At 41.8% G+C, this 26,377-nt stretch overlaps 1 protein-coding gene across 1 annotated transcript in view; it reads right to left on the bottom strand.

Annotated features, from left to right (window-relative positions):
• Positions 1–412: 412 nt before the first annotated feature.
• Positions 413–26,377, bottom strand: part of LOC101939103 (dynein axonemal heavy chain 5-like) — a 278,668-nt gene continuing 252,703 nt past the window's right edge. The window contains exons 74-77 of the mRNA XM_008169357.4: positions 25,041–25,173; positions 14,947–15,155; positions 2,610–2,831; positions 413–833 (exon numbers count right to left, since the gene is read on the bottom strand). Coding sequence (XP_008167579.2) covers positions 615–833; positions 2,610–2,831; positions 14,947–15,155; positions 25,041–25,173 — 783 coding nt within the window. The 3' untranslated portion in view covers positions 413–614. The remainder of the gene's footprint in view (positions 834–2,609; positions 2,832–14,946; positions 15,156–25,040; positions 25,174–26,377) is intronic.

Raw genomic sequence — 26,377 nt, 5'->3', positions numbered from 1 at the left:
GCACGCACACTGAAAATCCCTCTGCCCACATGGTCTTTAACTCCTGGGCGGCTTCACATCCCCTTTTGTCTTAGGTGGGGAGGGGGGCTTGTGATTAACTTGTCCTGACACTTAGGTTAATTGAAGGGTGTATTTGTACCCAATTCCAGAGGCTTGTGTTCTTTGCAATCACCAATACCGATCAGCATAACAGTATTATAAAGAGGAGATAAGATCAATAAAGAATCACTGTAAAATCTAATTAGAACAGTAGTTTCAAGCAAGAGGCATTTTTAATGGGGATATATTTTGAATGTGGAATAGAGTATTTAGTAGAATGAGCTAATTTATGCAGCAAATGGGGATAGATTCAGTGCAACTAGACTTTATACCTATAATTGTTTTCCATGTCACAGATTTGAAGGTTCCCTGGTTGAAGTTCCCAAGTTAAACATGTTTAATGATTCCTGCTGTGAAAAGATCATACAAATCACCATGCAGATACAGCTGTCTCTACAGATATGATTTGCTAATGCCCATATATCTATGAATAGAAATATACCATTGCTTTGTAATAAAACTAAAGCCTGAACGCCCTTTGCCCAGTATTCCAACTGGATCTTATTGCCATAGTGCTATTTGGAATCACAGAGTAATGCAACACCCCTTAGAGTCCAGTGGTCAGGATTTTGCACAGTTTTCAAATATAAAGAGAAAATATAGGTCAGATCCGTTCGTCTAGGTTTTTTGTACACAGGACAGGAGTACAAGCTCCCTGGCTGTCTCTTTGGATCCGGTGGTGCTGTGGTGCTGATAGCGTACACATGGACTACAGGAAGACTTGTGAACAGCACCTAAGGGGAACATTAACAAAAAACAAACCACTCAGAGAGCCATTCCAGGGACACTGAATCCCACTAGTGACTTACCAGACAAAAGCACACTAGGTAGCACACAAGTGGCACAGCACTGCAGGGGACATCAAGGGGCGTGGGCCACCCCCCGACTTTTTCTGCTGCTTCTTTGCTTACAGCAGTGCTGCTGGGAAGCTGCTTTGCCTGGCTCTTAGCAGATGCAGCAGAGAGTGGAAGCCCCAAGCTGCTGCGTAGCCCTGCACTATCGCAAAAATATCGTCAAGCCAGTGAAAGCCCCAGGGTGACTTGGGTTGGGGGGACCTGGAAGGTAAAGGCAGTGGGCAGGGGGCCCGTAAAAGAACCAAGGAGTAGAGGAGAGTGGGGAGACTAGGGGAGAGTGGTGGGGGAGCCATCTTCCTTCTCTTTCCCTATCTCTTCATTAGCTTTCCTCATTCTTTCCCCATCCTCCTCCTCTTTGCTAATTGGGAGTAGTGGAGCTTCAAAGGAGAAGCTGCTACTAGCAGTCCCACTTGCCTGAGCTGTTTTGCTAGCAGTGGTGCTTCAAAGAACAGACAGGTGCCCGTTGGGTGTTTATCCAAGCCAAATCTAACTATCTGAGATTTACCCATCACTACACATTACGCTTGTGTGCAGCTAAATATGTGACACCAAGAGTGAGCTTAATCACAGTTATACATAGGATTTGCTGCCTAGAAACTGTATATTATGCATTGCTTGATTACAAGAAGTTTATAAATATTTGCTTCAGTCAGTCAGGAAAGGCACATGTGTGGGAAACATCTCAGCACAAACACAATGTTACAGTTGGCTGTCACAATGGTAAAGATCTCAAAGACACAGTTCTCATCCAGTGAGAGGCGTAAGTGCTTTACCAACCACAGACAGGAATTCCCCGACTCACAACTGCAATGTAGTTATTTCTGGGGCAAAGCCTGTCAACGTTTTCCAGAATACAGGAACCCTACAGAACAGTCTGGAGTGGGAATGTCAGCTGACATCACAGAGGGAATTGTTTTTAGATAAACTTAACCAAACTGAAGTTTAAGTAAGACCTCAGAGTTAACACATCTATTTGTGTAAAAAAATGCCAAGGATTTCAATGATCCCACTGGTCTGGTCTTCAGTGGCTTCTATCATACCCTATCCTACTTTGCTTACAAGTTTTGATGGGAGCACAGCTTAAAGTGATATGGATGTGGGCATTACTATTACATAGCTATGTACCTGTGGCTCCCTGAAGCAGAAGAGTATGACTTTGACCTGCTACAGTTAAACCCATCCCAGATGAGATCCTAACATTCCTCTTCACAATGGAGCTTCATTGTTCTAACCCACCCCCCATATTTATCCTTTCCTACCTAGACAGCCTTGGACACAGCTTTCACCCCCTGGCTAAGAGGGTGGCCAGCCATACACATGCCAAAACAACTCTTCCGGATATGCAGATGAGAGGTACTTGTGTGATCACCTTTGCCTTCCAAGAGCAGCACTTTGTGTTATGTGTCTGAGTGTTAACTTTCTGGGGAGCAAAAAGCTCTGGGGCTGCCTGGAAGCCCGGCTTTTCCACATTCCAGGGCACAGAGCTGCTATCAATCTATTCATGTCTCCCAGGTAGTATTTTATCCCAACTACAATATATTGTGCAATTACTGTCCTAGTCACACTGAATGTTTCCTTAAAGCACCCTACCGACCAGGCTTTATTTAATATGCTGTAACTGTGACACACTCTCTTTGCTGACAACCTGACACTAACCTTTGGTGCAGACTCTGTTAGCTTGGTGTTCCTACGGTCCCAACCTGCTCCGTCCAGGAAAAGGCCATATATGTAAACCCCACCAATGTCAGCAGGAGGAGGGTTGCTAATATCTTCTTTCATCATCCTGGTTACATCATTGTGTAAAATAACACTGTCAAGCGCCCAGCCTTTTGCTAAATTCATGCGTGTCGTTTCCTGCCGCATGGCAGTTAGGAATCCCTGTAGTAAAACAATGTTAAGTAGAGAGAGAAAAGGAAAGTCTGAGGTTTAGCCACTATTCCTTACTTGGTTATAACAGTGACTTAAAAGTATAAAGTGCTACACTACCTAATGTCATCTGCTTATCAAATCAAGTGCAATAGTGAAAACCAAATGCTTTCATATATAATCACTGCGATATGCCCCATTCTGTATTTGCTATTTGGGCGTGGGTGCCAAAAAGCCTCCAGCAGTTAGACTTAATTTAACATATCAAACGTTACATGCATAAAGGAGCCCACTTAGCAGACATACTTTACAGCTACAGATACTTTGGACAGATGGAGAGAGATCTGACAAATATGCCAGATTAATTTAATGTGGTTTGTGTCATTCCTGAACACAGGCAATTGCTTGGCCACAAATAATTTTAGTATTTCGCTATATGCTCTACAGCTCTGCTTTTCCAAGAATAATATCATTAGTCATTTACACTGCAAAAGTACTTCTCATCCCACATGGATGCCAAAGCAGTTTACAAACTTAAATTGAAGTACAAAGGAAGTATGCACAGGAATCAAATCATCTCCCACTGAAATGCAGCCATCACTGGGGTGAAATGCAGTCACTGCTTAATGGCTCGTTGCAAAGCTATACTCAATTATTTTATTATATTTTATTCATTTGATGCTCATTTATACAGCACAGTGAACGGCACAGCATTTAGAAACACTATGAGATCCATTTCTGCCCCAAAGAGCTACAATCTAAGACAGACAAGAAGAATAAAACAAAGGTTCAGGGAAGTGAGAGATGGAGCCCGGGAAGAAGTAGGTTTTAAGGACAGATTTCAAGGAATAGAGAGAGTGAGGGTTTGGTGGACAGATGTGGGAGACATGCGGGCGGTGAGTTATAAGTACGAAACAAAGGGTGGGGAATGCAAAGGGGGCAGTAAGGTTAGAGGGCTGGTGGTGTCAGTCAGGGAGAAGGAAATGAGACCATCATGGAATTGGAAGCAATGAAAGACCTTCACTGTGAGTAGTGGAGACTGTTGTGTGAACAGGCCCATTACTATTATTCACTACTAGTAGCAGTAAGCCCAGGCTGTTGCACAGGTGTAATTTGTAAAGTTGTGTGCACAAAAAAGCCAAAAATGGCTGAGAAGCTAAAACCTGGATTGTAATAGATTGCAAATCCCGGTGATGAGTGAACTTGGTGCTAGTCTGAAAAAATAAAAAGAATCCTCCACCATGCTTGGAGCTGTATCTGTGACGGGTTGGATCACAGAAACCCCCTTGGGAGCTGCCACCTGATGTGCCAAGACTACTTCTACCCTGTTTTCCCTGCCAGCTCAGGACTCCAGCACCCTGTCTTGCTGAGCCAGCCACTCCCGTCTGCTCCAACACAGACCCAGGGTCTGAATTACTTGCCCCAAAGCTGCAGGTTTACCTGAAAACAGCTCACAGAAAGGTGCTTGTCTTTAGCACTCAGATGCCCAACTCCCAATGGGATCTAAACCCAAATAAATCCATTTTACCCTGTATACAGCTTGTGCAGGGTAAACTCATAAATTGTTCGCCCTCTATAACACAGATAGAGAGATATGCACAACTGTTTGCTCCCCCAGGTATTAACACATACTCTGGGTTAATTAATAAGTAAAAAGTGATTTTATTAAATACAGAAAGTAGGATTTAAGTGGTTCCAAGTAGTAACAGACAGAACAAAGTAAGTTACCAAGCAAAATAAAATAAAATGCGCAAATCTATGTCTAATCAAACACTGAATACAGATAAGATCCTCACCAGTTCCAGAATGCTCCCCTTTACAGACTAATCTCCTTTTAGCCTGGGTCCAGCAATCACTCACACGCCTTTGTTCCAGTTTCTTCCAAGTATCCTGGGGGGTGGAGAGGCTCTCTCTTTAGCCAGCTGAAGACCAAATGGAGGGGTCTCCCATGGGTTTAAATAGACTTTTTCTTGTGAGTGGAGATCCCCCCCTCCTCACTCCTATGCAAAGTCCAGCTCCAAGATGGAGTTCTGGAGTCACCTGGGCAAGTCACATGTCCATGCATGACTCATAGTCTTTACAGGCAGAAGCCATTGTCCACATGGTATCATGTATGTCTCCAGGAAGACTTTTATGTGGATTGGAGCATTCCAAGATGCATTGTTCCCCAAATGCTTCCTGATCGAGTACTTAATCTTATGAATTCCTTCCTAAAGAAGCTGACCAAATGCCTCACAAAGCTTACTTAGGAATCAAGCAAGCATACATTTTTGAACACACAAATGGTGCCTGCATACAACTAGGATGAACATAACCAGTAGATCATAACTTTTACATAGATATATTACATGGCATATATAGCAAAACCCTATTCCAGTTATATCATACATACATTTATAAGCACCCCCCCCAAAAAGCCTTATGGGGTACACTGTCACAGTATCTATCACTTCACACTCACTCAACAGACACTTTAGGCTTCAGAGTGATGTTTGGGGCAATTGTGTATACTGGCTGTGTTGTGTGGGAGGTATGTTGTGCTAGGAGAGTTCTGTGGATTTGTGCAAGTGGTAAATGGGGGTGCGTGCTGCGGTGATGGGCTACGTGTGTTGGGGATTATTGTGTGTGCTGGCTGTGTTGTGTGCATGGTTGTGTTGATTTGTGGTTAGGGACTGTTATACTGGGAGATTTGTGTTGATTTGTGTGGGTGCTGAATTAGGTGTGTGTGCTGTGGTAAGGTGCTATGTGTGTTTGGGGTTATTGTGTGTGTGGGTTACATTGTACTGTGAGAATTGTAGTGAATTGTATGTGTGGTGAATGAAGGGTATGTGCTGCTGTGAGGGGCTATGTGTGTTTGAGTAATTGTGTATGCAGGCTGTGCTGGTGTGTGGGTGATTGTGGTGATTTGTGTCTATAGGTGTTGTGCTGTGAGATTTGTGTTGTTTTGTGCGGGTGGCTCTTGGGCATATGGAGGGGGCAGTTCTTGAGACAAGTAATCCATCATCTGTGCAGTCTCCCTCACACAACCAATGAAACTACTGCATGCAAATTAGCTGGAGAGTTAAGCGGGTGATTGGTTGAGTTACTGCTGATATCACAGTGATCTAGGATTCTTAGCAGGGCATAGATACATGCCTAAATGTAGCTGTACACTACACACATGTAATTTGTAAAGTCAGAATAGCTGAGAACTTAAAAACTGGACAGATCCAGACTGCAAAACCCAGTGATGATTGAACCTGGTGATATTCTGAACAAAAAGAGCTCTCAAGCACACTTGTAGTGCTTCCATCACTTCACACTGACTCACCAATATTTTAAGCTTCAGAATGACACACAGAGTGACAATCCCGAAATCTTACTATTTAGATTTGTATTGCAGTAGACCATGTTGAGCCCTTGGTTCAGAACTGCTTCCAAGGAAAGAAAGGCACCTGCCGAGTCATCAGCATCTTGGTTTAAACAGGTACAGAGCCCACCCAGCTCTGCTACTTTTGTGAGAACTGGTGGGATTAGAGCACACAGGATATGGCTGCCGGTGTTGTTTGTCACACGACTGGATTCCTTGTTCCTAGTGCCAGTCCCAAGTCCCAATAAAGCGGGAAGGTTGGGTGATGGCCTGACAAGCCATCCCCATAAAACATCTCTAGCTTCAACATGTGGAAGAAATGGACATAAAACTTTGGCTACTTCACCAGCTTTGGCAGTTCCATCTGCTACTCACAACAGAACCAAGCTTCAGGATTCATCTAAATCAACTATGTGCAGAGGAGTCAGACCGAATGATGATGGTCCTTCAGTGAACCAAACATGGGGTGGAAGAGCCTGATAATAAAAAATGTATATCCACTTCTGCAGCAATGTCAGTGCTTGAGGATGGGATTATGGAATAAATGGTCATTAAGAGCTGTTGGAAAAACGACTCTCCTGGCTGAAGAACTGGAAAGGCTGACTGTTGATATATGCAGTGTGCAGGAGTCATGGTGGGATTTGAGCACCAAGAGCACAACTGTGACTCAGAGTTCAGACCTTTTAATTGTTACATGCATGATGAGCATGCTGGTGTTGCTCTGGCTTTGTGCCTGAGGGTGCAACTGGCAATACGGACTTGGCACACTTCATCTCCATGCCTGATAGTCACCATTTTCAGTTTGAAGGTAGGATGTGTGGTAGTTATTATTGCATATGCTCCACATGATACTGAAAAATATGCCTTTTTTTTTAACCATGTTAGACGACATTGAATCCGGTACATCACCCTGACTTCATACTGTCACCTTGGGAGATATGAACATGAGAACTGGCCATGACCGAACTGGATTTGAACGGGTACTGGGACCACACATCTTACCAGAAGGGAGATCAGATAATGATGTGCATCTATAAGAATGTGCTTCCACACACAGACTATTTTTAATGGCTACCTGGTTTCAGCAAAACAAGTGCCATAACTACACATTTTGATATCCATCAGGCAACAATGCAACTTTGAATCACAGTTTGAAATCCTTGACTAAAATCATCTGTGGATCTATGTGTATTTAGGATTGCTGATCTTGCTCTGGAATCTGAGCATCGACTCCTAATAGTTCCGTTTAAAAAAGTTCCAGAGATAACATCTATGGCATGGAAATACTTCAATGTTCATAAGCTTCACAAAGAAATGATCACTAATAGTTACCCAGTAGTGATTTCCAACAAATATTCTATATTAGATGATCAATTGTCTTCCACAGAGAAAGAATGGACTTTATTTTGGGATTCTATCACAGGAAAACAACTGGGACTAAGGAGAATGAACAAGCAATGTTGGATTAAGGATGACTACATCAAATTATGGGAGAGAAAAAGAGGTGTGATGCAAAAGGGATGCATTAGCAGGTCAGAGGTGATTCAGCGAAGAGATGAGGAAATGGATAATAGAGGAAAAGAAATGTCTTGAATGAGCAATCAAGAGGGCCTTCTGGAATGATCATAATCAATGATGAAATAATATGGCACAGTACATTGAGGAAGCCTCTGAAAGACATGACCAGAAATGTGTATTTGTCCTAAATGGAAGGCCATTCTTGTGGCTTCTGATAGTTAAGGAAAAAAATGGAGACTACTGCCAGGATGTTGATGCACAACTTAAGAACTCGCATGATCATTTTTGTGAATTAATGAACAGATCCCCACCAAGCTGTAAACTACGGCTTAATCCAAAAATGAATTCAGCAGAAAACAGACTGGTGACATTAGAGGAAGTGATACATGTGGTTAAACGGTTATGACATGATAAAGCATCTGGTCTTGACAATATTTTACCATAACTGCTAAAGAGTGGAGGCCTGGATTTTGTTCACTGGCTTCACAAAGTTGTCTTAAAAGTTTAAGAAATGAGTCATATTCCATAAGATTGGAAAAAGGATTGCATCATCCCTTTTTTCAAAAAAAGAAGAGTAATCAGCTTGCTCAAATTATAGGGGAATATTGCTCCTGCCAGTCAGGAAGGTGTTGACGATCATATTACTGAACCAACTGAAATACTGTCTCAACCCAAAAATGAGACAAAACCAGTGTGGTTTCCACTCCATTGATCGGCAATCCATGGTAGATATGCTCTTTTGAAAATTATTGAAAAACAACGAAAGGAAGCTAACATCACATTTATAGACTTTGCAGCTCCTTTGTACTCAGTGCATCAATAAGTACTGCAGATACTGCTACACCAGTATGGGATGCCTGAGGATTTAGTGTGCTAGTGCAGGAACTGTATCTGGGTACATTTAGCTGTGGGAGGGTCAAGGTTGCATTACAGACTGGTTTTCGGTAGAATCAGGAATATGCAGAATTGCGTTCTCTCATGTAGGTTATTTAATGTTCTAATAGACTATCTGATGACAAAACTGACTGAGGCCAAAGTAGGAGGTGTGAAATTTAAAGATTTATCTTTAGAAGATCTCAAATATGTGGCTAATATTGCTTTACCTGAAGAGACTACTGACCAACCATAGCTAATGCTAGAAGAGCTGCAAAAAACTGTAGAATCTATAGGATTTAAGATCAATGGCGATAAAACCAAATGCACACCTTTTATAAACAAACAAAAAAACGATCTGCTAACACTGCATGTTGATGGCAGTGACACTGACTGGGTGAATAGTTTCTCTGCCTGGGTAGCTGTTTGACCACAGGAGGATCTATATCCAGAGAAGTCACACACATTGGATCAGTCTTCCATCATGGCATTTCAGCATCATCAAAGGCCTCTGGCTGTGTGACAACTAAGATACAAGTGTTTGACATGGTAGTCATGACAACTCTGTTATATGGAGCAGAAACATGGCCATTAAAAACAGCTGAGGAGAGGAAGCTAAACAGTTTTCAGTGTCAATAGTTATGGCGTATTCTTAATATTCATTGGTTTGATATTGTCACAACAAGGAGATACTTAGATGAGCCTGGCAAGTCACATTAGTGCATTAGTGGAGAACAAGATGACTGCAATGGTGGGTTTATGTCTGCAGTGCACAAAAAGTTATGCTTTTACCGAAGGTTTATAGAACTGAGATCAAAGGAAGCAGAACACAAGGCTGGACATGAACAAGGTTGGAAGATACAATTTTGAGGGATTCAAGAAATCTAAATCCTCCCATACAGACTCTTGCTGAAGGAAGAAGACTTGCAAGGAACTAGTCAAGGTGGAAGTCCATCTTACATGCTACCATGACCACATCATAGCCATATGAATCTGCTGCTGGTGCGTTTCGTAAGTGCATATTACACCTCAAGTTAAGAGAGCTTAGATACATAAAATAATGCAAACACACTGTCTCAGTTATCTACATTGCTACCTTCCTACTATCATTCTAGAAAGCCCAGCACAGGAGCATTTTAAAGAGGTTTTGTGTTAACAAATATCATTAAAATTGAGTTTGAAGTAGTTGGGATCCCTATTATATAGCTAAGGGAGTTAGTGAGTAATGGCCAAATTGTGTCATCAGATACGCCCATTAGCTCAAAGCAGAACCTATGTGACGAGAATCTGTTTTCCCTCTCAGTCTGTAGAAATGATACCAGTACCAATATTTCAAAGTAGAAACATGTAAAACTAAAAGCCAAGTATCCTTATTTGGAAGGCTGAAGAGAGGTACCAGATCCCAGATAAACTAAGAAAAGAAAGCACAGAGAAGAGTTTAAAGTACAGAGGGCAGGGTGAGGAAAGTGGTTCAAATGCTTGGCCAAACAAGGAAATAGTGATAATAATAAATAAAACACTACTAATAACAACAGCATGGGGAGGAGGTGACCAGACCTCTGTGGAGAAAGAAGTGGTTTGGGACTATTTAGAAAAGCTGGATGAGCACAAATCCATGGGGCCGGATGCGCTGCATCTGAGGGTACTCAAGGAGTTGGCGGATGTGATTGCAGAACCATTAGCCATTATCTTTGAAAACTCATGGCGATCGGGGGAGGTCCCGGATGACTGGAAACAGGCTAATTGTAGTGCCCATCGTTAAAAAAGGGAAGGAGGAAGATCTGGGGAACTACAGGCCAGTCAGCCTCACCTAAGTCCCTGGAAAAATCATGGAGCAAGTCCTCAAGGAATCAATTCTGAAGCACTTAGAGGAGAGGAAAGTGATCAGGAACAGTCAGCATGGATTCACCAAGGGCAAGTCATGCCTGACTAACTTAATTGCCTTCTGTGAGGAGATAACTGGCTCTGTGGATGAGGGGAAAGCAGTGGATGCGTTATTCCTTGACTTTAGCAAAGCTTTTGATACAGTCTCCCACAGTATTCTTGCCAGCAAGTTAAAAAAGTATGGTCTGGATGAATGGACTATGAGGTGGATAGAAAGCTGGCTAGATCGTCGGGCTCAACGGGTAGTGATCAATGGCTCCATGTCTAGTTGGCAGCCGGTATCAAGCAGAGTGCCCCAAGGGTCAGTCCTGGGGCTGGTTTTGTTCAATATCTTCATTAATGATCTGGAGGATGGCATGGACTGCACTCTCAGCAACTTTGCAGATGACACTAAACTGGGAGGAGTGGTAGATATGCTGGAGGGTAGGGATAGGATACAGAGGGACCTAGACAAATTGGAGGATTGGGCCAAAAGAAACCTGATGAGGTTGAACAAGGACAAGTGCAGAGTCCTGCACTTAGGACGGAAGAATCCCATGCACTGCTACAGACTAGGGACCGAATGGCTAAGCAGCAGTTCTGCAGAAAAGGACCTAGGGGATACAGTGGACAAGAAGCTGGATATGAATCGACAGTGTGCCCTTGTTGCCAAGAAGGCTAACAGCATTTTGGGCTGTATAAGTAGGGTCATTGCCAGCAGATCGAGGGATGTGATCATTCCCCTCTATTTGACATTGGTGAGGCCTCATCTGGAGTAGTGTGTCCAGTTTTGGACCTCACACTACAAGAAGGATGTGGAAAAATTGGAAAGAGTCCAGCGGAGAGCAACAAAAATGATTAGGGGGCTGGAACACATGATTTATGAGCAGAAGAGAAGAATGAGGGGGGATTTGATAGCTGCTTTCAACTACCTGAAAGGGGGTTCTAAAGAGGATGGATCTAGACTGTTCTCAGTGGTAGCAGATGACAGAACAAGGAGTAATGGTCTCAAGTTGCAGTGGGGGAGGTTTAGGTTGGATATTAGGAAAAACTTTTTCATTAGGAGGGTGGTGAAGCAGTGGAATGGGTTACCTAGGGAGGTGGTGGAATCTCCTTCCTTAGAGATTTGTAAGGTCAGGTTTGACAAAGCCCTGGCTGGGATGATTTAGTTGGGGGTTGGTCCTGCTTTGAGCAGGGGGTTGGACTAGATGACCTCCTGATGTCCCTTCCAACCCTGATAATCTATGATTCTATGATAAGAAGGGAAGGATAGCTGTCCATTAGGAGCAAGCCTGAGACAGAAGGCAGAGATCAGCTATTATCACAAAGATGGCAGGACCCATTCATTGTGTATAGTGGGGTTCATAACACTCATCGGCACACTGGAAAGAATCCTAGTCAATGCAAGAGATGGGCTGATACTGAAAGGGCTGGCTGCCCAACGATTCTACCATTACTGAGGGTGAATCAAGAATGAACAGGACGTAAATCAGTGTAATAGGAGTATGGGTTCAGTTCTCCTACCATTTCTCTCTCCCTTGTGACAACTGACTATCGCGTGGTGTTTTGTTTCAGTTTCTAATGGTCTATGCCATTTTCATTCAGATTTTGAAGTAGGGCAAGATATTTAATCCCACTCACCAGCATGCCCTTCAGCATATTCACTAGAGGCTACTGACATGAACAGGAGCTTTATTTTCTTTCCCTTCGAAGAACTAATACAATCTAACTTTGACTCTTTGGATGTGGAGGACCAAGACAACTGGGTGATGTGCTGTGGTAGACTGAAGTCAATTATGCTTATTGTTACAATAAACATGTTTTCCTCTTCACCTCACCCAGCTAATGTTGGAGGCCTCCCTTTATGGTTTATTTCATATTTCTCAGCTATGCTTGCAAAACAGACCCATCATTGTGTTACAGTGGAAATAAGTGTGCACTGGAGAATGGGGCACTGTGCCTTACAGAAGAACCCTTTCCTACCTTGCCTGGAACACTACACCCCTGCTGCAGCAGAAAGCAGTGCTTGTGGTTTGGATTTTTTTTTTTATCACTCACATTAAAACTTCTTTTTTGAAACAAAAACGAAGCCACCATACTAGCTTGTAGTGAAAGTGCAGTAGAGCAAGGGTACCATTTGCTGGCTGTAGCCTGGAGGTGCAAAGATGCATGAAAGATGCTAACATTTTTTAAACCACATATTAATCACATTTTGTCTCACTTCTAAAAAAGATTTAGTGCTAGATTAATTCCTGGGGTGGGTGATAGTCCAGGTCAGGTCTCATTTTACTCAAACTGGTTTGCTTGGCCAAGTATAGACAGACATGAAAGGAACAGGGTTTCTTTCACATATGGGCCTGTTCCTCCTCTCACACCAGTATAAATCAGGAGAATTTCCCATGAAGTCACTGAAGTTGCCCTAGTTTAGAATCAGCGTAAGTCAGAACAGAATCGGGCTCTCTATTTTTAATGCAAGAGCAGATTTATCTTCTTTTCTTGTGTTAACCATTACCATCATCAATAGACTGATGCAAAGAGAAGACAGCAATCTATACAGAGGGGGATAAGACAGACTTCTGAGATATACAAGTGAGAGGCGTTCTTGACTATTTATAAGTTAGTATTAATAAGTCAGTTTTGCAAGTAAAATTAATTCTTTATCCCTCCGAGCCCATTTTTGTACATGGGAATTCATTTTCTAAATCTCTGATCCATGTAATAGTGATTTTAAAAAAATCATAACTATATTATTATCAATTATAATAATTTTAAATAAAATATAACACAATATCTCACCAAATGGGAACTCGACCGCAGTCTGGGCAATACAAAAATAACATTCTGACTCTTACGTTTGTAATTGCTAACACAAATGAACATTAAAGTCATGTAAACATACAATATTCAGGGATTCTTCTGTACACTTTACAGGTTTAGAGAGTTTTACAAATGTGTGTTATGTAGTGTTAAATTTGCACATTTCTGTAAGCTCTTCCTGAGTTGTTGTGGTCTATTAAGTCCCAGCTTGTTTGGAGACATTTTATTCTGATTACTTGGCTTCTTTTTGAGGTGTCCAGATGTCCAGAGCCAACAAGTAGGATGCCCATTTTAGCCTGGCAGAATTGCAAACCTGTCACTAGGCCAAGGCATGAACAAAGCCAACTAACATGGCCAGAGTAAAAACTATGTCTGTTCTGTGGTATCTTAAGTGCAAAATCTAGCAGCACTAAGTGAAGAAAATGTCAGGAAACAGTATGAATATTGAGATGTCTAACCATACTCCAGACAAGTACTAGCCCTTACACAGCACTTCACATTACTAAAATAGTGTATCAACACTAACTTACTGATCCTCACAACACCCCTGGTGAAGCAGGTAAGACAGCAACTGATCTGACAGCATAATAGCAATTCAGAGATATTTTAAAGTGCCTGTAATGGAGTCTGAGTCTTGTGGACAAAATCAAATGTTAAACTATAATAGCTTCTTTGAATCCAACAGATGCTGTCACAGTTTACCATGGGTCTCCTATATCCTTAGATTCTGATGTCTGTAGGACAGGACACTGGAACTATAAAATTGTGAAGGCGGACTATTTACTCTCCAAAGTAGCCAGTCCAGATAGGCACCTGAATATCCTCCACCCTCAGCCCAGGAGAATATTTGCCACACCCATCTCCATCAATAATTTTTCTCTCTGGGCAACTTCATCAGCTAACATTTACATTGCTAACATCCATTGGAATTAATAAAAATACATCTTTAAAATAACTCTCGGTTCCACAAAATTGGCCATGCACTCACCTGAGACATCTCAGAATCCATCATTTGCAGATGTCACAGTTCCCAGAAATATCTGCTGCATCATGAAACTTTCATCTGTGTGCACAGCCATACAAAGCAGCCACATGATGAAGCTGTGAATTCTTCATTCCTTTCTTCCACCCTCAGCCCTTCTCTTTGTTGCCTTTCTTTTTGTTATGCCTGACCTATTTTAGACTATGCAGTGTGGGGACTGTGTTCTTTATCTCTCTGCAAATTGCCTAGCACAATTTTAGGTGCTGTATACAGAATAACTCCACATTATAGAACTGGCCCACAAGGGCTCAGAGGCAAGTCCCATTTTACCCATAAATGGCATTTTTTCAAACTTTCTTTTTTAAATGTAATTATTTCATACTCTAGGGAGCTTTAAATAAATGAATGACAAACAAATGACTCTTATTACAGGGCAAGGGAAGGGAAGAAAAAAAGAAAAAGGGAGTAAGGAATTGAAATGTACAGAAACTCTTTGAGCCTATTTAGATACATTCTATTATTATTATAATAACTTGATGGTGCTGCTTCCTGTTATTTCAGTAACAATATTTTGGTCTGATAAACATCTCATCCTTAAGGTTTGGAGCTTATTTAACTCAGGACACACTTATGACTGAGTTAGCTGGAAGCTTCCTCAAGTTATCATTTAGTTATTATAGCATAGGATTTAAAATACCACATTTAGGCTAACTTGGTAACCTTACCTGTGGATTAAAGAATCCTGTCATCCAGAATTGATTTGGTCGGCCATCCAGCAGCCAGCTGCTAAATTGTTGGTTTCTTTCAAGCAGCTCAGTAAACCAAAACCCTAAAGTAGCAGATTCCCAGGAAATCTTGAACCAAAGCTTTGGAATTCTAGCATCATACATGTTATCCAAAGCATCTCGCAAGTCTTCCGACATAATGATGGTTCCTGAATTATAAGTAAAACATGTACAGAATGAACTTCTCCCCAGCTTCCAAAGGCAATTAAAACTTCTAAACAATATTCTAAATGCAAAAGGATCTCTCTTGTTCAGCCTTAATTATACAACTGTTCAAACGAAGTCTTATCAGTTTGCAATTAATTGCAACAAACGTATAAGTCTCAGTCCATGGCTAATAATGAATAAAGGACATTTCTTATCATATTATGTGGAGAAATAAAGAGATTTTTTTCAAACAACTTTTTTTTCCAATTTATATTTATTGTATTGACACAGTGCTTGTAAATGTGATGAATTGTTTCAATATAAGAATATTTTAATGGTCTCCCTTCACACTATCAGAGAGAGATGTATACTGTATATGCCATCTATATTCTAATCATGTATTGATAGAGAATATATTCATTGCAATTATTTTGTTAGAGATGATGAGTCCATACATTTTCATTACTAAGAGCTCCCAATAGTGAAATAGTAAAGTAATGACAGAGATACAGTCAAATGTTTTCTTTTTGGCAGTGGTGGTCCACACACATATGCTACATATAGTACAGTGGTTTCCATTAAAAAAGGTTAGCATTTACTGCTTGTAAAATAATTAGCCTCACTGTGACATCCACAGTATTCTGTAAACCAGAGGTTCTCGACCTCTGGTCTGTGGAGCACTTGCTGCTGGTCTACAGCGAGCTGGCTGTAGTCCATATTTTGAGCTCCTAAATTGTATTAAAAGATACCTATAATAAATTAAATATAGCAACAAGCCCAATGTATCCCAGTTCCGATTAGAACCCCTAGGTATTACCGCAATACAAGTAACAATTATATTTTGATATAAACAACTGCTGTAGTTGCCACAGGGATTGAATGTTATTGCAGATAGAATGAGGTGGCTCATGGAATTGTACATGGGAGGGAAAGGGAGGTGATCTGTGTGACTATGAATGGGAGGGTGGGTGATCCAGCAGACTACCTCTGTGTTCTGGTGAGGTCCATACTATGGAAACCTCTTTCCTACACTATTCTCTGGTTCACTGGGATAAAATTTGACAAACCTGGGGTGAGAGAAAGGAGTGATGTGTCAAGGAACCAAACTTCAGTCCATAGTTTAGGTGGACTCCTGATTCCTTGCTGACAGCTCTCACATAGCAGCATCCATGAGTAAGGCTATGTTTATGTCACGGAGGCCATGGAAGTCATGGAATCTGTGACTTCCAGGGACCTCTGTGACATTCTCTGCTTCAGCCCCAGGAGTTGCAGTACTCTGGAGCTGGCAACCAGTGGGGCCCTGGCAGGGTTCCAGTGACAGCAGCAACAGGGGCTCCAGCGACAGGTGACAGACTCCTGAGGGGGCCCTCCTCAGGGTTCCAGTGATGGGCGACAGCCTTGCACGGGGGGAGATGGATGCTTTGGGCAAGGGGCTGGGAGTGTCCCATTTTCTCTTTGGGAAATATGGTCACCCTGCAGCTTCCAGCTCCCACGGGCAGAGGGGGAACCCCACAGATCCCAGCCACCACGATGGTGGGGGGAAATCATGGAGCCACAGCAGCAAAAGTCACAGACAGGTCACGCTAAGAGTAAAGCTCGTCTGTGCAGGAGACAGAGGCAAGTCCGAGACTGTAGAACGAACTCCTCCAGGAACCACCCCAAGAATATCATAAACGTCACCACCTTCTGCTCCACATTCAAGGGGCATTTCTTCAACTTGGCCTTCTCTAACATAAACACGGCAAAAACAACAAGGAGTCCTTGTGGCACCTTAGAGCTAGTCTACACTGGCAACGCTAAAGTGCTGCCGCGGCAGCGCTTTAATGTGCCTTGTGTGGTCACCTCCACAAGGGGCGTAACTATCAGCTGGGGCACTGTCTACACTGGCACTTTACAGCATTGAAACTTGCTGCACTCAGGGGGGTGTTTTTTCACGCCCCTGAGTGAGGAAGTTGCAGCGCTGTAAATTGCCAGTGTAGATGAGCCCTGAGTTTCTCTCCCTCGTTCACACACAGGCACAAGCTCAGCCCCTCTCCCTTAACGTCCCTCCACGGATGCAGGCATGCACACCCACCCTCCCTCGTGCCCCCGCAGTGATCTGCTCTCTGCTGCTGGGTGCTCCCAGCAGACATGCCCAGACTGCCGTGGAAGGGGCGTGTGTTCCCCACAGATTTTTTGCTCCCCTATTTTTCTGCGAAGAAGCCAAGAAATCTGCGGAATGTACGACTTCTGCACCCCCCGAGGGCACAGAATTCCTCCAGGAGCAGAGGGCAGTACAGGAGCCAGCTATGCCATCTCTATACCCATCAGGGACTTCCCTATGCTGCAGCCTCATAGTTAGGGGGACACAACCGGACTCTGCTCCCTGTGCACCATTTGAGAGACACCAGGGAGTCTCCCACTACGACTGGGAACACTGTTCCACATTTCCCTCTGTGATGACTCATGATTGTTGCTGAAAATAATAAACCTGATTTTTGTTACGAACTTGAAGCAAACTTAACAAAAGAGCTGTAGAGGCTGAGAAGACGTGCTCAGTGCCCTGGTCTTGGCTACATCTCTGCATTACTATGCTGAGTGAGTGGGTGTGAGCTTTGGCAGCAGGGATATGGTGCTTGAGTTGCAGCACCAGGGCAGACTGAATGCCATCTGTGGGCGTTGCTATGCATTCCTGCAGCTCAGATGCTTTGATAAAAATAAAATAGTGGGGAGAAATTGGATTAATTACCAACTGAGAGAGAGAGAGAGATACATCTATTCCAGAAAACAGGAACACTCAAATAACAAGGACTGGAAAGCAGACACAGGGTATGTTGAGTGAATAATGCAACACCATACATTTCTACTATTTCACTAATGGAAAACAGGAGGCAGCCCGCTGTAAAGGGGCTGACTGAACATTTCATGAACTTAACATGACTGGCTGTAATGTTCTATGAACTTCACTTGCCTGCTGTTTACAACAGTTATTTTTGGATTTTATGTGGTCGGGTCCCCTTTCATGGGTACAATGAAGCCCATTTTAAGATGACAGATTAAATGTCAGATCATTTAAAGGCTCTGAAGTGTCTTTTTTGATATTTCTAAAATAATTCGTACTGTAATCATACTGCACGTAGATTAGAGCTTTTAAAACAGGTTTCTACCTGAGTTGCCCTGCCTCTGGCTATGCCTGCACAATTAAGTAGGGGTGTGATTTTCCTACTGGCATATACATACTTGTGCTAGCTCTTATCGAGCTAGGGCAAGTAGAAATAGCTGTGTGGCTGTGGTCACACTAGCAACGGCAGCAGAGGCATAGCTGAGCTATGCCAAGCACATATACACACAGCACCCCTAGCTCATAGTGTAGATGTAGCCTCTTTTGGCCTGTCCAAATTCTTCCAACTACTGTACAGAGAAAGAGGCAAAGTAAAACTCCTGTAGGTGTTCAATTCAATACGGAACGAGACTACCGTTTTTGTGGCTATTTAAAGTAATTACGTCAAGGGGCTGCACAGCTACATCCTAGCACATTTATCCTATTCTGTGGCTCTGTTTTTAGTGACTCACCATGTAACAGAATGAAAGCTTTGTTCGGTTTATATTATCTGAGGGCTTGGCAGAGTTCAATTTTTTCCCCATATTTTGATGGATAATGTATGTTTATTTTTTCCTAATTTTATTAATTTAAATCTTTACAGTTGCATGAAATTATGGGATTTAAGCATTTCTTTAGTTTTTAATCTATTTAAATTTTCACAATTATGAGAAATGATGGGACAGTCAGCCAATAATTATTTAACAACGGTAGACAATGAGATTCAGAAAGTTAAAGCTTTATAACTGTTAAAATACCAATTGTCAATATCATGTCAAAATTTATAAAATAAATGTCCTTAAATCAAACTCTAATAAGTTAAGAAGCATTTTTCTTGCTTTGCCTAGCTGTAAATTTGGATTATTATAGATGGAAGTAGTTTTTAATTGGTTTGTGTGTGTCCAGTGAAATTGATGTTCATTTACAGATAAAAATTTTATCCTTTCAAGCCTAATTATGTGTATACAGTAGCCCCTTGTTACTACTTGGGCTCACACCTATCTCTATAATGAGCTGGATCTGAACATCCTGAAATATGGGAAGGTTCGGATTTGAACCACAGTTTTGAACTTCTTCATTTGGAAGAATATGCCTCCCGCTAGAGAGGTGAAGATCCAGATGTGCAGCTCGAATTAGCAGTTGGGTTCTTAATCTTTGGTTTCAGCAAGAACTTGAGTTTCTGAGCCTGATTCTCTTTTCATGTGCATAAGTGTAAATCAGGAATAACTGTAAACTGAAACAAGGGAGTTAGACAAGGATAAAACCCATGTGAATGAAAGGAGAATCAAGCTTCTAGTTCCTATATTCTGATATTGTTCATAAATAGTTGGCATGGTTACAGGGCAAGCTGTGCTTTAAGAGTCCCTTTAGTCTCTCTGACATGCACCCCTCAAGCAGCAGATTTTGCTACCTTCACCCCATCTGGGTGGAACCACACATTCCTACCACTCTTAGTCTACACTGGGGGGGGGATCGATTTAAGATACGCAAATTCAGCTACGCGAACAGCATAGCTGAATTCAACGTGTCCTATTCGACTTACCCCGCTGTGAAGACAGCGGCAAATCGACCACCACGGCTCCCCCGTCAACGGCGCTTACTCCTCCTCACGAGATGGGAGTACGCGCGTCGATTTGGGGATCCATTTATCCGTCTAGATGAGACGCAATAAATCGATCCCTGAGAGATCAATTTCTACCCGCCGATCCAGGTGGGTAGTGTAGACTAGCCCTTTAGGGTGACCAGACAGCAAGGGTGAAAAATCGGGACGGGGTGGGGGGTAATTGGCGCCTATATAAGAAAAAGCCCCAAATATCGGGACTGTCCCTATAAAATCGGGACATCTGGTCACCCTATAGACCTTCAACAGTGTCTCTGAGCTGCAGCCCCTCTGTATACCACTATATTAACCCAACAGGCCCAAATGAGTTCTACTCCGGTAAGACCTTTGCTCCAGGAGCCTGTGACAGTGGCTGGTTAGAGTGACTGACAAACAGCTGCTTCAAAAAAAAGCTTTATTTATTCATTCACCCAAAGGTACATAGGATGCAGAGCAAAGAATAAAAACAATAAAGGCCTATACTCATATTTACCTTTACCTAACTCTTAATCTTTCCTTGCAAGCTTTGGTAAGTTCTATTCAGCCCACTTATCTCCATTTCTAGGCTGGAAGAAGCAGACTTCCCTCCTGTAGCATGTTCTCCATGTCTTTTTGCATCCCTGTCAGTGTTCACTCACACTCCCTGGGTGGCTCCTGGCAACACACCCAACTCTCTTCCTTTTCTAGGCCTGAGGTCCTTTAATGGTTTAGGACCCACTTTGATCCTGAGCTTGCGCATGGGAAGAATAAACCTTACCAGCCAGGTTGGAGCCAGGCAGGGGCACTCCCCAGTTCATAGCTTCCCCCTAGTTCCCTCAAGGACTGTTGATATTCTCACAGACTGTACCTTTTCTTTGCCATTGTTTTGTTTCCTGTTTGTTTCCCCCTGATAGCCTCCTTTGAATTAAGACCTTGCAGTCAGGCAGGCTACCACCAACCAGGTAAACCGAGATGCATATATTTGTAAAAAATAGCACACCTAACTCCCTCATTCTCCACAATAGCTATTTACTCTATTCAATAAGACTGCTGTCATATTTTAAAAATAATTGCACATGATTTAGTCTTGCAATTTGTCTTGAAAATTTATCAGCACAGGCACCAAATCTACATGTCCACACATTATCATGATGATAGATGATACAAAATTAATATTTTATTTGTGCACACGCGCACACACACACACACACACAGCCTTGTCCCACACCAGGTCAGTAGAACATTACAAAACTGCTCTGCAGCATATTTTAAAGTCTTCGCTGTTTCCTGTAGTTTATCCTAAATCTACACAATTTGCTTCTGAACACTCTTAGATATTCAGCATCAAGCCAAGTGTGTATATAAGATTTAGTAATATGTCCAAAAGTATCTTTTATCTTTTAAAAAGATAATCAGAGGAACCAGCCTTCCTCAGGGTGAGAAAAATAATAGAAATTGGGAATTATTGGGCCAAAATGCTTTTGAGTTATGAGGTGGCAAAACACATTAGGTCTTTTTTTCCAGAAATCTCAAAACATCAATTTTCCGATTGCCACATTTTATGAATGCTTTATTGAATGTCCCCAAACATCCCCAAATAAAATTCTCCTCTGGAAGAGGAATACCCTGATGACTCCTTATGTGGCTCCCATACAGCCATTGTGGGAATCAATGGGGAGAGAACAAAGGACTCTTCAGTCCAAATGCACAAGCCCCATCATATGAGCTAAACAAAAATGTCATTATCTTTAGCAGCACTAGAGTTCTTTTCATCTTTGCAGGCAGCCATCAGAAGCCAATAGGATCCTAGCCCGCAGGAGACAATGCTTTAGAACATAAGAACGGCCATACTGGCTCAGACCAAAGGTCCATCTAGCCCAGTATCCTGTCTATCGACAGTGGCCAATGCCAGGTGCCCTAGAGGGAGTGGACCAACAGGCAATGATCAAGTGATCTCTCTCCTGCCATCCATCTCCATCCTCTGACACACAGAGGCTAGGGACACCATTCCTTACCCATCCTGGCTAATAGCCATTAATGGACTTAACCACCATGAATTTATCCAGTTCTCTTTTAAATGCTGTTATAGTCCTAGCCTTCACAACCTCCTCAGGTAAGGAGTTCCACAAGTTGACTGTGCGCTGTGTGAAGAACTTCCTTGTATTTGTTTTAAACCTGCTGCCTATTAATTTCATTTGGTGACCCCTAGTTCTTGTATTATGGGAATAAGTAAATAACTTTTCCTTATCCACTTTCTCCACATCACTCATGATTTTATATATCTCTATCATATCCCCCCTTAGTCTCCTCTTTTCCAAGCTGAAGAGTCCTAGCCTCTTTAATCTCTCCTCATATGGGACCCGTTCCAAACCCTTAATCATTTTAGTTGCCCTTTTCTGAACCTTTTCTAGTGCCAGTATATCTTTTTTGAGATGAGGAGACCACATCTGTACGCAGTATTCGAGATGTGGGCGTACCATCGATTTATATAAGGGCAATAATATATTCTCAGTCTTATTCTCTATCCCCTTTTTAATGATCCCTAACATCCTGTTTGCTTTTTTGACCGCCTCTGCACACTGCGCGGACATCTTCAGAGAACTATCCACGATGACTCCAAGATCTTTTTCCTGACTTCTTGTAGCTAAATTAGCCCCCATCATATTGTATGTATAGTTGGGGTTATTTTTTCCAATGTGCATTACTTTACATTTATCCACATTAAATTTCATTTGCCATTTTGTTGCCCAATCACTTAGTTTTGTGAGATCTTTTCGAAGTTCATCACAGTCTGCTTTGGTCTTAACTATCTCGAGCAGTTTAGTATCATCTGCAAACTTTGCCACCTCACTGTTTACTCCTTTCTCCAGATCATTTATAAATAAGTTGAATAGGATTGGTCCAAACACTGACCCTTGGGGAACACCACTAGTTACCCCTCTCCATTCTGAGAATTTACCATTAATTCCTACCCTTTGTTCCCGGTCTTTTAACCAGTTCTCAATCCATGAAGGGACCTTCCCTTTTATCCCATGACAACTTAATTTACGTAAGAGCCTTTGGTGAGGGACCTTTCAATCTGTTTGCCAACACAGCAAGATCAACTCACTGAGCCTCAACTTCTCCCTTTGTAAAATGGAGGTAAAATTATACGTCTAGTTTACCAGGGTCTTTTGAGGTCTAATTAAACTATGTTTATACGGTGCCATGTATAATGTGTGTAAAGCATTATGACTCACTGGAATCATAGATCTGAATAGAATTCAAAGCCTCCTGTCCTAGCTGTCTCCCTCCACCTCCAACTATCATTCCTCCTGGCTACCAGACCTACTGACTGAAAAATGATGATCCTTCATCTTTTCAAAAAATAAGATGAATGTCAGCTTGTACAGCTACAAACCTTAGGAACTCTGCAAGGTATTATCCTCCACATAACTCATATTATTTTTCCACAGGGGTCATGAGTACTTCAGCATTGTGGCTGTCCAGCATAGGAAACATGTATGACACTGATGTGGTATTTAAGAAGCACCTAAAGCTAGCATTCTAGCCAGCATGCACTACATAGATCAATGCAGAGCTCAAAACATATGATGAAAAGGCTTTTAATAACATATCAAATCTGCAACCAAAACCTATAAAGACTAGTGAAAGGCACCAGTACTCAGCTAGGGCAACATATTAATCTCATATTTGGGATTTCCAGACCAAGCCTTTTCTGAGTTACATTGGTCTGAAAAAGTCAGGAATGTGTCATTTTTTGGACTCCCTCAGCTCTAGCTCTCAGAAATTTTGTCTAAATTTTCTCAAGCTTTATACCCTGGCATAAATTTATGCCTGAAAAAATTCCAGGAGCAGTGGTATTAATTTTGTAAAATTAGGGTTGTTATAACTTTAGTTATAACGGAAGGCTTGTTTGACCTTTAAGAATGGTAGAGTTTCTTCAGAATGAACATGACAGTAACTTCTGAAGTCAAAGCTTATGTTAATTCTCCTTCTCTTGCTTTCCATTTAGCCATGAACACAGTAACTCCTAGATACTGACACCAATCTATAAAGTTTGCTTCCAGATCCAGACAGGAAATTCACCAAAGTTTGGGGCATTTGGATCTGGGGGTTTGATTCAGGGCCATTTCTAGTTACTCCCAAAATGAAAAGGATATACAGCCACAAAAACATGATCCCCTCTGAAATGACCACTCTGTGTCAAACTCACACTTATTTAAGTCACTTGAGAGGACAACATTCATTTATGTGGAGTATTATATCATTCCAACTGTGAAATAAACTCTGGGCAATCAATAAGTAATTAAAACAGCACTAACGGGTGGAACCTAATAGTGAGTACAAAGTGCGGCTACAATTATAACAATTATAATTTGACCTCAAAAATATAATCTGGATAAAAAACTGGTTGAAAAACCCTACTCAGAGTAAAAAGAAGAACAGGAGTACTTGTGGCACCTTAGAGACTAACAAAGTCTAAGGTGCCACAAGTACTCCTGTTCTTCTTTTTGCGGATACAGACTAACACGGCTGCTACTCTGAAACCTACTCAGAGTAGTTATCAACGGTTCACTGTCAAACTGGGGACTTAACTAGTGGGGTCCCACAGGGGTCAATCCTGGGTACAGCACTACTCAATATTTTCATGAATGACTCGGATAATGAAGTGGAGAGTATTCTTATAAAATCTGCAGATGACACCAAGCTTTTAGGCTTTTCTTTTGGGAGCCTGGTTTTATAGTCTCCTTCCAGCTAGCCATTTCAACGATACCAGATGGGCAAAATGGGATGAGAGAAGGAGGAAACAGAAAGCAACACAAGCCATCTATTCCATCATCTTCACTCCACTACTGCTCATCTCTTACCTTAAGCTAAACTCTCTCAGCTCCAACGTGTGCAGAATGCCACTTCCCCCCTGCTAATTAGGATGTAATTTTGTAACTATGCTGCTTCTTAGTTCTATACAATTAAGTCTCCATTTGACTCTGAATCATTTTGCCATACAGTTTATGGTCCCAATCCTGCAATTCATAGCACACAGGTGCAGCACTGCAGCTCTGCAAAGACGGATTGGCTTCAATAGGGTTCATGTGGGTACAGCAGTACCGCAGGGCACAGTGAATTGCAAGACCAAGGCACCATAAATCAAGGTAAGATGTGGGAACATTGTTAGTGTCACAATACTGTTATAATCCTTAGAAATTAATGCTGTATGATACTTGCCATCTATGGCCAGTTTGAGATCAGTCAGTGTAGTTCGAACTCTTGATATAACACGCTGCATACGGTCAATTTCCTGACGTAGAAATATATTTAAGGGTTGAATTGCTCCCATCTTTTGAAGCTGGGCTTTCACCTAAACAGAGTTTAGGGGAAAAAACATATCTATTATTATGTATATATACAAATCTAACACTTTCAAAAGCACAAAGGTACTTTTTAAAATGTTACCCATAAACCCTAAAAAACAAACTACACAGTAACGGATAGCCAATGCTCATCTTGCACCAGCTTTATGATCTAGTATGTTGTGACTCATCAGGCCTAGCAAAAAGGAGCTTTGTCCCAATGGAGGGGAGATTGTAAGCTTTTGGAAGGGACAAGGCATTTACTTCTACAGTAGAACCTCAGAGTTACGAACTGACCATTCAACCTCACACCCCATTTGGAACCGAAAGTACGCATTCAGGAAGCAGCATAGACAAAAAGAAAGAAAGAAAGAAAGAAAGAAAGAAAGAAAGAAAGAAAGAAAGAAAGAAAGAAAGAAGTAAATACAGTACAGTACTGTGTTAAATGTAAACTACTAAAAATATAAAGGGAAAGTTAAAAAACAAAGATTTGACAAGATTTGACATCATCTTTCCAATAGAAGATAGAGTTAGAATTCTAATAAAATCAAACGTCAGCCTAATACAGCAGGTGCTATTTTACCAAGGCCAAAAGTCGAAGGGTTACTTGAAAGACACAGGGAAGTTAATGCAGAGTAAGCTAGGGTGTAAATTTAAAGCACACTAGTTTTACCACACTAAGGGCTTGTCTACACTTAAAATGCTGCAGGTGCGCCACTGTAGTACTTCAGTGAAAACACTACCTATGCTGATGGGAGGGCTTCTCCAGTTGGTGTCAGTAATCTATCCTCCACCACCACCCCCAAGAGGAGGTAGCTAGTGTATGGAAAAATTCTCCCATCGACCTAGCGCTGTCTACACTGGGCCTTAGGTTGGCTTAACTGCGTCATTCATGGGTATGGATTTTTCACACCCTGAACAACATAGTTAGATCAACATAATTTCCTACTGTAGACCAGGACTAACTCCACAAATGGACATTCAAATACCCTTTTAAGTGTACTAAGCTAAGCAGCCTGAGGGCAAGAAGTTAAAGAGCACACTTAGTGCACAGTATCCATGTACACACGGAGTTAATGAGGAGTAGTGTTGTGATAATTGAGCCTATAAATGTACCCTAATTGTAAGCTTAATTGTGAAAAGTATATGAAAGCTCATAAAATGTTACAATAACCTAAAATAACAAATGTTAATAGAAAGTAATTGAAGTTG

This window comes from Chrysemys picta, chromosome 2 (genome assembly GCF_011386835.1).
Source record: "Chrysemys picta bellii isolate R12L10 chromosome 2, ASM1138683v2, whole genome shotgun sequence".
Classification (NCBI taxonomy): domain Eukaryota; kingdom Metazoa; phylum Chordata; order Testudines; family Emydidae; genus Chrysemys; species Chrysemys picta.
The sequence above is the reverse complement of the archived record's forward strand: the minus strand, read 5'-3'. Positions and strand labels throughout refer to the sequence as shown.